At 45.0% G+C, this 13,747-nt stretch overlaps 6 protein-coding genes across 6 annotated transcripts; 4 read left to right on the forward strand and 2 right to left on the reverse strand.

Annotated features, from left to right (window-relative positions):
• Nucleotides 1–468: 468 nt before the first annotated feature.
• AOL_s00078g106 (uncharacterized protein) lies at nucleotides 469–1,135 on the reverse strand (the record flags this gene model as incomplete). The annotated part of the gene is made up of 3 exons (XM_011123369.1): nucleotides 469–535; nucleotides 606–727; nucleotides 818–1,135. 3 exons carry the CDS (start codon nucleotides 1,133–1,135, stop codon nucleotides 469–471), a joined length of 507 nt encoding a protein of 168 aa, XP_011121671.1.
• Nucleotides 1,136–1,824: 689 nt separating this feature from the next.
• Nucleotides 1,825–2,350, forward strand: AOL_s00078g107 (uncharacterized protein; the record flags this gene model as incomplete). Its single annotated transcript, XM_011123370.1, has 4 exons — nucleotides 1,825–1,835; nucleotides 1,977–1,990; nucleotides 2,071–2,187; nucleotides 2,250–2,350. The coding sequence occupies 4 exons, from the start codon at nucleotides 1,825–1,827 to the stop codon at nucleotides 2,348–2,350; spliced, it is 243 nt and encodes an 80-aa protein (XP_011121672.1).
• A 281-nt stretch (nucleotides 2,351–2,631) lies between these two features.
• On the reverse strand, nucleotides 2,632–5,483 carry AOL_s00078g108 (uncharacterized protein; the record flags this gene model as incomplete). Its single annotated transcript, XM_011123371.1, has 4 exons — nucleotides 2,632–3,069; nucleotides 3,138–4,280; nucleotides 4,348–4,496; nucleotides 4,565–5,483. 4 exons carry the CDS (start codon nucleotides 5,481–5,483, stop codon nucleotides 2,632–2,634), a joined length of 2,649 nt encoding a protein of 882 aa, XP_011121673.1.
• A 546-nt stretch (nucleotides 5,484–6,029) lies between these two features.
• Nucleotides 6,030–8,816, forward strand: AOL_s00078g109 (uncharacterized protein; the record flags this gene model as incomplete). Its single annotated transcript, XM_011123372.1, has 8 exons — nucleotides 6,030–6,170; nucleotides 6,228–6,775; nucleotides 6,835–7,006; nucleotides 7,062–7,428; nucleotides 7,486–7,889; nucleotides 7,945–8,180; nucleotides 8,231–8,530; nucleotides 8,603–8,816. The coding sequence occupies 8 exons, from the start codon at nucleotides 6,030–6,032 to the stop codon at nucleotides 8,814–8,816; spliced, it is 2,382 nt and encodes a 793-aa protein (XP_011121674.1).
• Nucleotides 8,817–9,605: 789 nt separating this feature from the next.
• Nucleotides 9,606–11,098, forward strand: AOL_s00078g110 (uncharacterized protein; the record flags this gene model as incomplete). The annotated part of the gene is made up of 6 exons (XM_011123373.1): nucleotides 9,606–9,645; nucleotides 9,675–9,760; nucleotides 9,905–10,100; nucleotides 10,213–10,424; nucleotides 10,593–10,733; nucleotides 10,976–11,098. The coding sequence occupies 6 exons, from the start codon at nucleotides 9,606–9,608 to the stop codon at nucleotides 11,096–11,098; spliced, it is 798 nt and encodes a 265-aa protein (XP_011121675.1).
• Nucleotides 11,099–12,136: 1,038 nt separating this feature from the next.
• On the forward strand, nucleotides 12,137–13,251 carry AOL_s00078g111 (uncharacterized protein; the record flags this gene model as incomplete). Its single annotated transcript, XM_011123374.1, has 2 exons — nucleotides 12,137–13,053; nucleotides 13,122–13,251. The coding sequence occupies 2 exons, from the start codon at nucleotides 12,137–12,139 to the stop codon at nucleotides 13,249–13,251; spliced, it is 1,047 nt and encodes a 348-aa protein (XP_011121676.1).
• Between the last annotated feature and the right edge of the window lie 496 nt (nucleotides 13,252–13,747).

Raw genomic sequence — 13,747 nt, forward strand, 5'->3', positions numbered from 1 at the left:
GGGCTATCGTTACTGTACTGGTTATTATCACTCTTACTTATAGCCAAACGAGAAGTTGTAGAATATGGAATTTAGCAGCGGCTGTAGTTGCTCGGGTCGTTTTTTCTCCCCCGCTCTTAATGATAGAATGATGATGAGTTTCTTTGTATTTTATATCACCTAATCACGCAGGTATAATTAGTACCACCTACCGGTGAGAATGAAGTTATGAAGAATGATAGGGATATAGATTGTATGTATTCATGATCAATCCACTATTCGTGTCTTTAATATGTAAATTATCTTTGATGATTCGCTCTCCTCGCAAAACCAAATCAAGCAAGAGCAGAGCCCTGATTAATAGTACTTAAGATGCTGAATAAAATAGGTACTTTTCTTAACCACACCATCACGATGGACATTTCCACACATCTACGCCCGCTATCCCTCCTATCGAAAACATCCGTAAAGAATATACACTGTCGACGTTTAATTGATGAAATTCACGCAAAAGAAATGGAGTGTCAAGCTACCGAAAACAAAATCGGCGAATGCTCTATGAAAAGATAGTATTGTTAGTGATGAGATAACAAAGAAAAAGACGGATTGATCGCATCAGAGCTTACCTCTCAGGTGATACGCTCGAGAACTCTGTCTTATTCACTGGGTTTGTTTGGATTCTTAATGAAGCAGTGAGGACGAATTGGCCAACGGTGGCAGCGAAGCCAGCAAGGAAGGCATTAAATGGCTGGATAAAGACAACAGCAGTTAGTTATCTTCGATCTCTCTCGAACCCCCCAAAATTCTCCCATATCTTCGATTGGATTTTGAAACATACGTAATTGCCTGCCACGACACAGTATACGAATTGAAGAGCACCAACAATCACAAGGAATCCCAGGAAAACATCGATCAACTTGGTCCGCTGCGGGGTGTCCTTTTGGTATTTCTGCCAGATAGCACCAGCGACAGCGAATGGTGACGAATTAGCCGGCAAGTTCACTGTCGATTTAGATGGCGACGAAGACGACGATGTAGTGGTAGTGGAGGCCTTGGGGGTCGCTTCGACGGATGTATTTGGCGTTGTTGGTCGAACCGCGGATGGCTCTGGAGTAGCGGCACGGGCAGCAGCGTTACTAGAGGCTTTACGAGCCATTGCGATAGATCAATTAATCGAAAGTGGTATTTCCCTGAGGTTGATATAACAGGGGACGAAAATTGGGGGCGTATCGGTCTATGCCTGCACGTGCTGATACGTCGAGAGGGATGCCGTTGTGGATTGTAATTGGGGAGAAGATGACAGCATAGCTTAAGCCGGTTCGATTCGCGGTTGGGTTTGAGTTGCGTACACCTTTGGTGGTTCTGGCCCGCAATCAATATGCGGCTCGTGCTGACCACACGCGCAACACACACGCCGCTGAATTACTTAAGCCGGGCAGTATAAACTCCGCGGATACCGACTTGATCGATTTGTCAGTTGCAAAAAAGCCCAGGCCTGGTTCTTCTTCTGGTTTCATCCAATCGATAATCTGAACATCTGTCATTATACGTATCCGCCTGAGAATCATCGGAAATCACAGGACTTTTGAGTCGAAGAAGTTTTTAAAAAAATGGTCTGTTGATTCGAGTGTCGATTGCAATTGCAATTGCAATTGCATTGCGCTGATTGGCTTCTGTCTTTGCTTTGCAATGAGGTATACTAATTTTTGATATCTCGATGATAGGAGCATCCAGCATTCACTCTCGCCGCACTTGTATGTTAGAACTCTAGGCCGGTGTCTCAATGCAATGAATATGCATCTTCGGACTGACATAGCGGATATATAGTGCGCCTTTGGCGGAACTATGGGATTCGCGTAAGCTTATCGATTCATCCATCAATCGGCAGCAGCGGCGCCCTCGTCTACCTGCAAGGGACCAGCATGCATAATAATGGACAGTGAAATTTAAAACTAATGCATACAAAAAATAATTCTCAATTGGGGAAAATCTATTAGTCGAACCGGATCAAGTACGTATCAAGGAAATCAGTGTATTATTTGTAAACTTTGGAGAAATTATGGGTTTTCTAATGCTGCTGCTTCGAAATAGTCCCATCTTTGGTAGCTGGAGTCGGTATCGGTGCTATGTACGGATACTCGGGTTACCTCTTGAAGAAGAATGCAAACTATGGCATTGAACTTGCTATTCTTGCATCCCTCGTCCTTGGTAAGGATATTATATATACGCTATGTAACAAAAATCAAGCCAATGACTTACGGGAAACTTAGGTGGTGCTATGATTCCTCGAGCGATCAAGACGAGGAAGCCACTACCAATCGCCATGTCGGTGCTGGCCATCACTGGTGGAGCGTATTATATCAAGAAGTGAGTTCCCATGCCGCAGCAGCTTCAAGTATTGGCGTTCCTCTAATTAGAAATTTACTACCGTATAGATACCGAGAATTTAACTAAAATGGAGGATTTTCATGGACTTTTGGCTACCTCAGCCAGTCGTTGGGTACGATATCGATAGTTCAGAAACTTAAAATACATGAATCTCCGCTTTTCTAATCATACAATCCCCTACCTATATCTCGTAAGAAGGTTAAACCGATATCATAGCTGTTAAATCCCTACAATAATGAATGCTGTGCGCTATAAATTCATACTCTATTCGTCAAAGTCTCCTTCGGCATCGTCTCCTCCACCGCCTTCTGCAGATTTCCCGCCGCTCAGCTGCTTCCGATACATTGCAGCAAGATCCTCGTTTGTACTCGCTTCCTCTATACTCTTATCCTCTCTCTTGCGCAGAAACCTTGGGAATCGCAGCGAAAGGCCTCTTTCTTCTGACACTAATCCAATCGCAGAAGTGTAATTGGGGCTAAGAGTAATGTCCGCGAAAACGATTTCCCAGACCTCTTGGGGCTCGAACCAGACATTTGGGTGCAACTCTGGGGCTTCGATATATGACTTCTTCGTTCTCGTGGTATTTTCGCCGTCCTCTGAATACTTCTCCCTCATTTCTTGGTAAAAGGCGTCTGTGAATCCGGACATACATTTACACACCGCTTCGAGCGAACCAGTGTCGGGATTCCGAACAGCTAGTAGCTTTGGGAGAGTTAGTAACTATAAAACGAATTGAATGAGTAGTGCATTAAGGCAGAGTGTGGACTTACAATAGGAGACCACCATTTGCTTTTCCTACCCATACCATGCCACCCGGCGATCGGTATGACATCTAACGTATCAGTAGATGCATCGTAATCCTTCTTTACTTTCAACCAAGATTCCAATCGCTTATCGGGCTCGTATGTCGCTAGCAAAGGCTTCCTTCTACCGCCTTTCTTACCCTCTTTACCTTTAGCAGACTTCCCCTTGGAATCGGGCTTTTTCTGTAACTCCTCGACTAGGGTATCGAGATCGGTAGCGTCAGTTTCGAGAGCTCCGTTATCTTCAGCTGGCACTTCATTATCGAGTAGCTTAACCATAACTCCCTCGCACTTTTCTTTCAAACTACCCTTAAAGAACTCGATCACAGCATCTTGGTCGTCAGCAGTTGCATCTAGACTTTTGACCCAAGTAAATCTTTTCTCAACCTCGACGAATTCCTCCCTTAGCAATTTCCGTCGCTCGCGGAACGGCTTCCCAAGTAGCTCCTCTCCGTTTAACTGCATCAAATCGAATGCAAACATACAAACATTAACTTGAACAGTCCCAATAGTAACATCCTTCCGCCCCCTAGAGGCTAGCGTCTGAAAATTCTTGAGGTCGCCGGTGTCGCTATTAATCGCTACCACTTCCCCTTCCATGATAAAAGTCGTAACATTAGGGCCTCTGATTGAAGGGATCAAGGCCACTAGATCTGGATACTTCTCCGTCATATTCTCCAAGTGGCGACTGAATATTGAGACTCTGCCTTTTTCATCACAATGGATTTGTGCTCTTTGTCCGTCATATTTGTACTCCACGGTGAATGCTCGAGATCCTAACCTACCAAGCATTCCTGGGAGGTCCCGAGTAATGCTTCCTAACATCGGTTTTAACGGGGTGTGAACTGTCAATTTACAGACGTCCTTAAGCCCTGCTAGGCCAGCAGTGAGCAGACCAGGAACTATTTCGTTGTAATTTGGGCATCTAGCGAAGTAGGCTTTGACGATTTCTTCTGCTGCAGAAAATATTTCCGTTTTTGCTTCCTTTGATAACTTTGATAATGTGGAAGGCGGATTTGGAGCCGGGTTTGAAGCATTCGGAGGATGTGTCATAAGGAATGCTCGGGACAAGGCAATGAGCATTGTCGTTTTTACCGCCCCGATTCGTAGCTATGGGCATTTGAAATTTAGTAAACCTAAACTTGGGAAATCATACTTGTGCATATGAATTTCTTACGTGCTGCACCAGAGTACGGGCAAGGTATCGGACTTCTTCTCCTCTAGACTGGACGAGGAGCCTTTCAACAATCCTTTGTTTGACCTCTTGGGATCCGGTTCCTTTTGACTGCGATATCTTGACCAGGGAAGAATATACATCCTTAACGGCTAGGTAACTTAGTACTTTTTTCACGATCATTGAATTCAATATCAAGTTATTATGGCATTAAGCATACTCAACGGTACCGGCTTCCGCAATTGTAATGTTCTCTGCCTGACTTTTGCTTCGAACGCAGCATCCCCCGCATCTCCATACTTGTTGTAAAGAGTACGGAGGCCTTTTTGGTCTAACCCGCCTACTTTTATAAGAGCTTTACTGATAACTGAGCCACCAATTCCGAGTTCGGTCTGCTCGTGTGGCGGGCCAATGTCGTTTGTAGTTAACCAGACAGCAGGTAGAAGGGAAGAGGGATCACAGGCGATAGCTGTTCTCAAAAAATTCGTAAGGGTGTCTACGATCTTAATACGAGATCTTGTAGAGTTTATGAGGACGAAGGCGCGAGTTAGTAGACCATACGACAATCTTCCATCTGGCAAGCTTTGAACAAGGGCCCTATAGTCATCAGGATTAAACGATAACGGGTCTGTGTCAAAGGGAAGCTCGTCGATTAGTTTATCCCACTCGGGTTTATTCTCCAATTGAATCTTTGTATCTGTAGGAGGAGGAGGAGTAGGAGCTGTTTGCTTGGATGGTCCTGCCTGCTCCCCTCTTTTGGAGCTTTCCGGAGGATAGTATGCTACAACCTCCTCTTTCCCAGATCCACTCCGTTCGGCTTCTTCTTCCTGGAGTTTCTTAGCAAGCTCTCGGTCTTTAGCCTCTTGCTCTGCTGAGACCGATCTCTGCGACGACTCTCCGATGTCTGCATCTTTTGGTGACCGACCGGATAACAAAGCATCCTCCTTTGCCCACTGTTCATGAAGTTTCCGTGCTAGCTCTTCATCAGTGAGTCCTTCGTTTGACTCAGCATCAGAAACCAGCTTTAACTTCGAGGGAACAGGTTGTTTTCGTCCAAAGAAGAAGTCGAGAGTAGGTCCTTTGCTCGGAGATCCGGACTTGTCGTTCTTTTTGCGCCGTTTGGCCGGGCTTTCGGGCATCTTGATTAATGTATGGAGCTATCTCATATCATGGGGTAAGAAACAGTTCGATGATCCCTTCACCCCGTGGACCTGTAGTCTGCAATATTAGTCATTTAGTGGTAGTAGGTACTTAGTTAGTGGGGTTGAACATTGTTCGTCGCATCGTTGGGAAGACGCGAACGACAGGCGCAACACGCTTTCATGATGTCATATGACGCCGAGTCCCGTGAAAGGGTATTTCGGCGAAATGACATCTCTGAATGTTTGTAATCAAATTAAATATCATAGTCTTAATTCTCTGGAAAATTGAATTTATGAATATGTCGTCTGACGATAATTTCTATCATATTTTAGCAAATTCAGCTTGATAGAATACAAGCCTTTCGTATTGGGTATGACGGAGGACGAAGTGCTAGCTGTGGTAAATTTCATACTTGAGTTTGGGAACAAACAGCGCCCAGTTTAGTTCGGTGTCCTTTAGGCGAACTTCAACAAACTTATATTCCAGCCTGGAGCCCAAAGCTAGGCTTAAGCTTCGTAGGAAGAAGATATCTGAGTTCAAAAATGGCTTCCCCTCAGCCGAAGGAGCAGGATGCTCGGGTATACGACTATTTGAATGACAAGATCCAGACTTCCGCGGACCTTAGGTCTCTAGACTCACTGTTGAATACATTGAAAAACCAACATAGTCTTTTACAACAGCAGGTACGATTAAGTATTAACCCCGAAAGCCGGAATAGCTATCTAACATGGACTTCATAGCTTGACCAAGTTGGAAAAGACCTGGACGAAGCGGAAATAGAACAGAAGCAGCATTCTGGCTCTGTTCTGACTAAGTCGCACCAGTATCTCCAACGCCAGGTTGAGATCGATACGAGATTGGAGAAAGTCCGGACTTCCCAGACGGTCTCAGATGTTGTCTCGAATTACCAAAGGAATCTTGACCGACTGAAGCAGTTGGAGATAGCGAAGGGGTATATTACGATCTTGCAGGCTGTCAATATTTTGAAAAAACAGACGGAGGATGTTATCGCTAGTGACCCAAAAGCGGCGCTCGTGCCTTATTATCAGTTACAACAGATATCGGGACAGTTGAGGCGGAAGCATGAAATTGCAGAGGGCGCGGCGGTTCATTTGGTCGAATACGTCGAGCAGGCGACGGCTCAGCTTTGGGATGATATGAAAGAGCGCCTGTCCAAACAGTTTCAAACTACACTAGATGCTGTCGGATGGCCTACACAAGATCTCTCACTTGATCAAATGCAACAGTTTGAGACGGAATTCGTGAAGATTCTTGCTTTAAGGAAGACGTATGTGCCTTTGGAATATTTTTTGGGAAGTTAAGGAGCACACTGACAAAGTCCTACAGCGATGAAGAAATTGCTGCAAATGTTGACATATCGACATTTAATTCTCTTAACCAGATATCTCAATCTCCAAAATATGCTCCGTTGTTGGCTTTCACCGCTCTATCCAAGGCCTTTGCTCTTCGATTTCGTTATCACTTCGAAGGGGATAGGCAAACGAACAAAGTTGAAAAGGTAAACCCAATTATATTTTCCGAGTCAGAAAGAATAATAACTGACAAGCCCTCAGCCGGAATGGTATCTTCAACATATAGAAAATCTCATTCGAGAATATCAGCCGTTTTGCACAGAATTCCTACAACCAATCATCGACTCGGGAGAGCTTCGAAGCCATGATGCAGTCCAAGAGTTCATTACTTCCCTTCTTCCTATTGTCCGGCGCAAAATCGATAGCGACCTACCGTTGTTAACGGCACAAGGCCCACTAGCATCACATTTCGTGCAGGAATTGATCAAGTTCGATGTGATGCTTCGGGATGAGTACCTTTATAGTCCATTCGGGATCGATCCAGATGATTGGAGGGGGGTCACCCATGAGGTTCTCACTATCAACGATAGTAGCTTTTTTAAGAATTGGTTGGCTGTTGAGAAAGACTGTAAGTTTCCTTCCGTGGAATTAATTATTGATAACTCAAGCCAACGCATTGTTCTAGTCGCATTGACTCGGTATGAGAATATAATTGCCGCGGAAGATGCGTGGGCAATTGACTACGATTCTGTTGAACCGAATGAAACTAAGCCCACGAAGTCCGCATTCCGGGTTAAGGAATTGCTTGAGCTCGTGACCGAAAGATACCGCCCGCTTCAGTCATTCTCCCAAAAGCTGCGTTTTTTGACCGACATTCAAATTACTATTCTGGACAAATATCACGATAGAGTACATTCTTCCATCGAAGCTTTTAAGATGTTGTCTTCATCGATTGGACGGGCGGTCCAGGGTATGGGGAAGCAAGACGCGGAATCTATCACTGGTTTGACAGGACTGGAAAGACTGTGTCGAGTTTATGGGAGTGCATTGTTTCTCGGAAACTGTATGAAGGACTGGGGCGAGGACTTGGTTGGTAGAGCGATCTATCCCTATGGTAATGAAGAGCTTAGCTAACGATAGATAGTTCTTTCTGGAGATGTGGGAAGAATTGGGGTCTCGTGCTAGGAAGAACACAGTAGGGGGGTTGATCAGTAGTATCGCAAGTTTAGCGTCGGCGTCGCAATCACGGACGGAGGAAGAAGGCGCATTATTTGATGAAATGGCAGCTTCGTATTCGACAATCCTTAGGGAAGCAGCCAATATGATTCACGATCTAACCAGTAACGCCATCCGAGAGGACCTCAAAGCTTACTATAAAATGTACGTTGATCTCGTTTCGAATTTCTCGTAGCGCTACTAACCCACAATAGCCCACAATGGCAAGTGATAGACGAAGCGGAATCGAAAGAATCAGGCCATTCCTCTGAGCTCGTTCCCCTTCTCAAGACGCTATCGTCATTCTGCCCCTACCTCTCTCGCTTCTGGGCGCCAAATGTGTTTCAGCGAGAATTTCGCCGGGTTTTGATTTCAACGGAGAACTATTTCCTTGATAGCATCGTTTCGCGAAACCAGTTTTCGGAGCAAGGTGGGCAACAATTCTTTCGAGACATGCAAGCCGTGTGGTCAGCTTTGCACCAATGGATTCCTGATGCACCCGGGGTAATGAGAAGGTTAGTATATCATTCCATGCGTAACAAAAACAATAACGCGGATTCGTGGCTTTGCTGACAGCAAAATTGCAGGCTACATGAAACGTGCATACTGCTGGCATTACCGGCTGAGGTAAAAGATCCAGACTCTTCCGAGGCCCAAAGGACACTTAAGCACGTTGTGGACTGTATGTTTGAAGACAACCAAAAAGCTAGGGCTGTGATGGAAGAGCTCGGCATCTACAGCTTGACCATTTCAGAGGCACGGAATACCCTACAACGGCGAGTTGACAGCTGGCAGAAATAACACCACCTTATGGGGCGTTTTTAAGTGTACATATACATAGAAGTGTAGCGAATACCGTAGCTTGGCGGTTCTGAATAATGTGAAGTACCAATAGACAATCAACGATCATACATAAATTGTATACCCGAAGTACAATATGTAACGTCACGGGGTCACCTGTGGCTGCTGCTGCTGTTGCTGCTGTAGCATAGAAACCTGATTGATAAAGTCCAGACTGTATACATAGTACACACATGTAGGTCGACACATGACCCCCGTGCGCTTGTCGAGTCGACGGCGGCGCCGTTTGTCTCAGCCCTCCAAAAGCCACTCGGCAGGACCTGCCGGCCAGCTACGGCCAGTTTTTGGTCACCTTGTGTTGTTATTGTTGTAATTATTTTAACCAAACGACCACAGCAACCCAGCCCTGACCAGACTGACTAGACCGACCAGACCGAGCCCGGACAATCCGCTCTGATATCAATTGCAATATCCCAACCCAATCAAGTCAAATCATCCTTCTATTCAAGCTGCAGCCGTCCTTGTTTGAAATAACGACACCCGTCGAATCACTCTGCATCTCAAGCCTATCACAGCACCCGCTCGACCATGGATAAGGCGGAGTCAGCCCAGACCCACTCGAAAAAACGAAGGGGAGGAGGAGATGACGGCAAAGGGTCGCGGAGCAAGCGCTCGAAGGTGAGAACAGACACTTTCCGTTCCAAGTAATTCGATGTTTGCTTTACGCATTTCTTTGGTTATCGAAATATGCAACAGTGCAGGGAACCGGTTTTCGCTAACAAAACGCAAATGCAACATTTTATGTGCGCACAATCACCAACTAGCAATGGTATGCAAATAATACCAAAAAAGTCATAGAACCATACAAGAAAGGTATCTTCGCGACTTGCGATAAAGGGAGAGAGTCCCGTTGTGTCGCTGAGCTGTATAGGCTGTTTGAAGAGGTACCTTTTCCTCGTTCTTTCGCTTGGCTGCTCTTGGACCGCTGTTCTTGCGTTCTTTCTACTCCCTGAAAGGATACTGTCCCTTCCGATGAGGGATTGTTTAATGACAGGCCGTGTCGAGATACTAAGATGATTGCTGCCTAGTATGCAGACAAGCTTTATGGACCGGAAGATGCGGGGACGGCGGATAGTGCCGACAATCAAAATCCTAATGAACCCGAAGATAAGCCGGATGTCGATGACATTGAGGCTGCGATTGCAGCAGAAATCAGTGGCATCAATGCGAAAGGCAAGGCTAAGGACAATAGGATAACGTCGATCAAACTGGATACTCCTTGCTGTGGGTTGCCCCGTCTATCCATGGATTCCAGGCAATATACCCACAATTACGGTAGATGTGTTCCTTACAGACTGACCTTGTGACTACCCTTCTTTCTTGGTATTACGAATAGTGATATTCTTCCATACGAAGGAACCCGTGGATCCTGCGGAGCTAGTCGGATTCATTTTCAAGGATATCGAGGAGACGAAGCGGCGACAGACCAGATTCACAAACCGACTCACACCAATCACAAAAACATGCAAGGCTAATATCACTGACCTCGAGGAAACCGCACATGAGGTGCTCAAGCCACACTTTCATGAGGGCCAGAAAGGTGTCAAGGTACGTAGACACGGAATATTTGCTCCATCATGCAATATCGGTGTGTCGTTATGCATACGGCGCACCCTTGCCTTGCTGGCTAGCATGCTGGATGAATGAGACCGTTACTCTAGATTTTAACCATTAGGCGAAAACTAACCCCGATGCCGCGTTTTTTCATACATTCAGTTCGCCATCAGACCCAATCTGCGAGATCATCGTGTATTGAACCGAGATGAAATCATCAAATCAGTTGCCAGAATCGTCGGACCAGATCACAAGGTCGATCTAAAAAATTATGACCTTCTCATTATTGTGGAAGTGTGGAGGGTAAGCAAATCTGAAATTCCCTTTTTCGAAATTTTCGTGCATTTCCTTCGTTTAAGAATTCCTATGCCGGCGATGTCGAAGCGAGGAGCTCGAAAAGAGGCTCTGGAAAGGAAATCTACAAATCAACAATCCCCTTGCTTGATAATACGACAACCTTTTTTTCTTTATATTTCTTTGTTTTTTGCCGTTTTTTGTTTTTTGTCATGAAGTTAAGAAATCACTGACCCACTTCGCCCCCACAGAACATCTGCGGTGTCAGTGTTGTCCGGGATTTCGAACACTACAAGCGATTCAACCTGGGCTTGGTGGCCGACCAATCAGAAGGCCTAACAAACGAGAAAGCATGTGGCGTGGCACCAGAATAATCTAGAAGACGGGGTTGTGGACCACATTCTCGGAACAGGAACGTGTTTGAGGGTACCTTGTACATGGACAGACAGACATCAAACCAGACATCACACCTCCCTCTTCCTCCACTTTGCTCGTCCGGTGCTCAATAGCTTATATTACCAATTCGTTTATCTCACCGTCGACCAATCTTGCTTCTCACAATTGCATCCCACAGAAAAACGGCCGGGTTGGCAAGCTGCTCCGAAGCTCGATAAAATGCCGTATTCTTATTTGCAGGGTCAAGCGAAGGACATCAGCCCAGGACCATGCCAACAGGAACGCTAGTGAGCCTCCGATGAGACAGTGTCCCTCTGGCCAATGAGAGTAGCCGGACATCGCTAGTAACCGAGCTTATGAATACTGCTTTTTTTTCACTTGCTTGAAATAGTCGAACAAACTCAACATGAACTGTTCCCATAATCAGCTGTCAGAATGGCTTAAGCTTGTGGCTATTAGACCGCGTACTGAAACGCTCTCTTTCGTCACAATCCTTGGAGCAATTATTACCAATAAGTCGCAAGAACAGCTCGAAAGGGACCTTCGGAGACTATTGCCAAATCCAGATACCCGCCAGGTATTGGCCTCGCTTCTGAGTCTCTAATTCTTTGGCCTTATGCAAACTCTCGCCTAACTGCACCTCTCACTCGCACATCGTACGAACGATCTAACTAAATGTTTAGCTGAACGCCTTTTTGACCACACACAAACAAGAAAAAAAAACGCCATGCGCCTCCCGTTTCGCAACAATACCATCAGACTAGTGGCCTACCATCATGGCTCCAAGAAAGGCTGGTCCGATATATTAGGAGTGGCGTTAAGTGGTTCCTCATATATATACACCATTAAGAACCCACCCCGGATTTCCCTTGCGCTCTGGCCTTTTTTTTCTCCTTGATCAATATGAATTTTATATCTCCTGATAAATTGAGTATCAAAATCGCATACTCTGTTGAATCGATATCCAAAATCCCTCTTCAATAACATATACTCCCCTTCCTACTCCCTGGCCCACGATGATTGTCATGCCAGGACTCCAAGGCATCAATACCTCCTATAACAAATCAGACATCTCCCAAATCAACTCCACAGGCATCGAATCCGCGGTTACCATTATTGATGCCGAAAGAATAATTAAAGCTGCCTATCATGGCGAGCGTAGAGTCACCAGATTCGAGGACCTATCCGCGAATCTATTTTCCACACAATATCTCATCACCCTCGACAATAGAACGCAGCTCCTCTTACGCCTCGCACCTCCATCAGATGTTAGAGTCTTACAACACGAACGAGACGTTCTCGCTGGGGATTTTGAAATCCTGGAGCTAATACGACAAAATGCACCTGAAGTCCCCGTCCCCGAAGTTGTAATGTACAACAAGGACGGAAATGGGGGTCTACTAGGCGTTCCATTTCTTCTCACAACGTACATACCCGGAGTTCCACTCGATATGGTCCGTCAAGACCTCCCAGATGAGGTTTTGGCAATGGTCGATTACAATCTCGGTCAACATGCTCGACGGGTCAGCCGCATTCACAACTCGCATTTTGGACTCGCAGGTGCAGGTGGTAATGGGAAGATGTATACCACTTGGCACAGCGCATTCTTATCTATGTTTGAGTCTGTGATGCGGGATGCTGAAGATTTGTTTATCAGCATCCCGTATGAGGTTCTACGATGGCACGTCGGTAGACTGGCGTATGCGTTGGATGATGTTAAGGTGCCACAGTTGGTGTGTTATGATTTGTGTGATACACAAAGGGTCATGGTTGACGAGAGAACCGGAAGGTTGAACGGACTTACAGACTTTGAGAAGGCTGTTTGGGGAGATCCTTTGATGGAGACTTCGTTCAGAGATCCGAGTTTGGCGTTTTTGAATGGTTATGGTGGAGATCCCATGGGAGCACAGGGTGCTCGGCCAAGGGTTTTATTGTAAGTTATAACTTCCTCTTGGAGGAATTACCTACATATATACATATATGCTAACGGTTGGTTCATAGGTATACACTCTACTATTATCTTCGAGCTGTCGTTGAAGTTTACTACCACGGGCTCAACCACGAACTTGAATGCAAGGCCCGCAAGGGTCTCGTGAGAAGTTTGAAGAGTATTTCGGACTACCATGAATAGAGGCTAAAGGTTTTCATAAGGAGTTTTTTGGGTTTAAGTTTCCTGCTTCTGTTTATGAAATGACTTTTATGAATATTCCCAACGAATTTCCTTGTTTCGCTTCTCATCTTGTATAATTAATTGATATTTTGGGATCTTGGATGTTTTTTTATTTTTATCTTTATTGTTTTTATTATTTTGGTAGCGTTATAACAGCGGTGCGACTGCTTTTATGATTATTTCTTGTTTGGTATTTCTTCATGGGAATTAAGTAAATGGGGATCAAATTGCGAATTGTATTTTCGTTTTGGAAGGTTTAAACTCATAGAGTTTCTAGATTTATATAATAAGAATGAAAGATAATTGACGCTAAAGAAAATAAAAAATAAAAGAAAGGTTAAGGATTAAATAGTAAAATAAGGAAAGATAAGAATAGTAAAATAAAGGCTTCGCTATAACCATAGAAGATTCCCATATATATATTTATATATACCTTTATACCCAAACAAAGGAGCAG

This window comes from Orbilia oligospora (assembly GCF_000225545.1).
Source record: "Orbilia oligospora ATCC 24927 unplaced genomic scaffold scaffold00078, whole genome shotgun sequence".
NCBI classification, from domain to species: Eukaryota; Fungi; Ascomycota; class Orbiliomycetes; order Orbiliales; family Orbiliaceae; genus Orbilia; species Orbilia oligospora.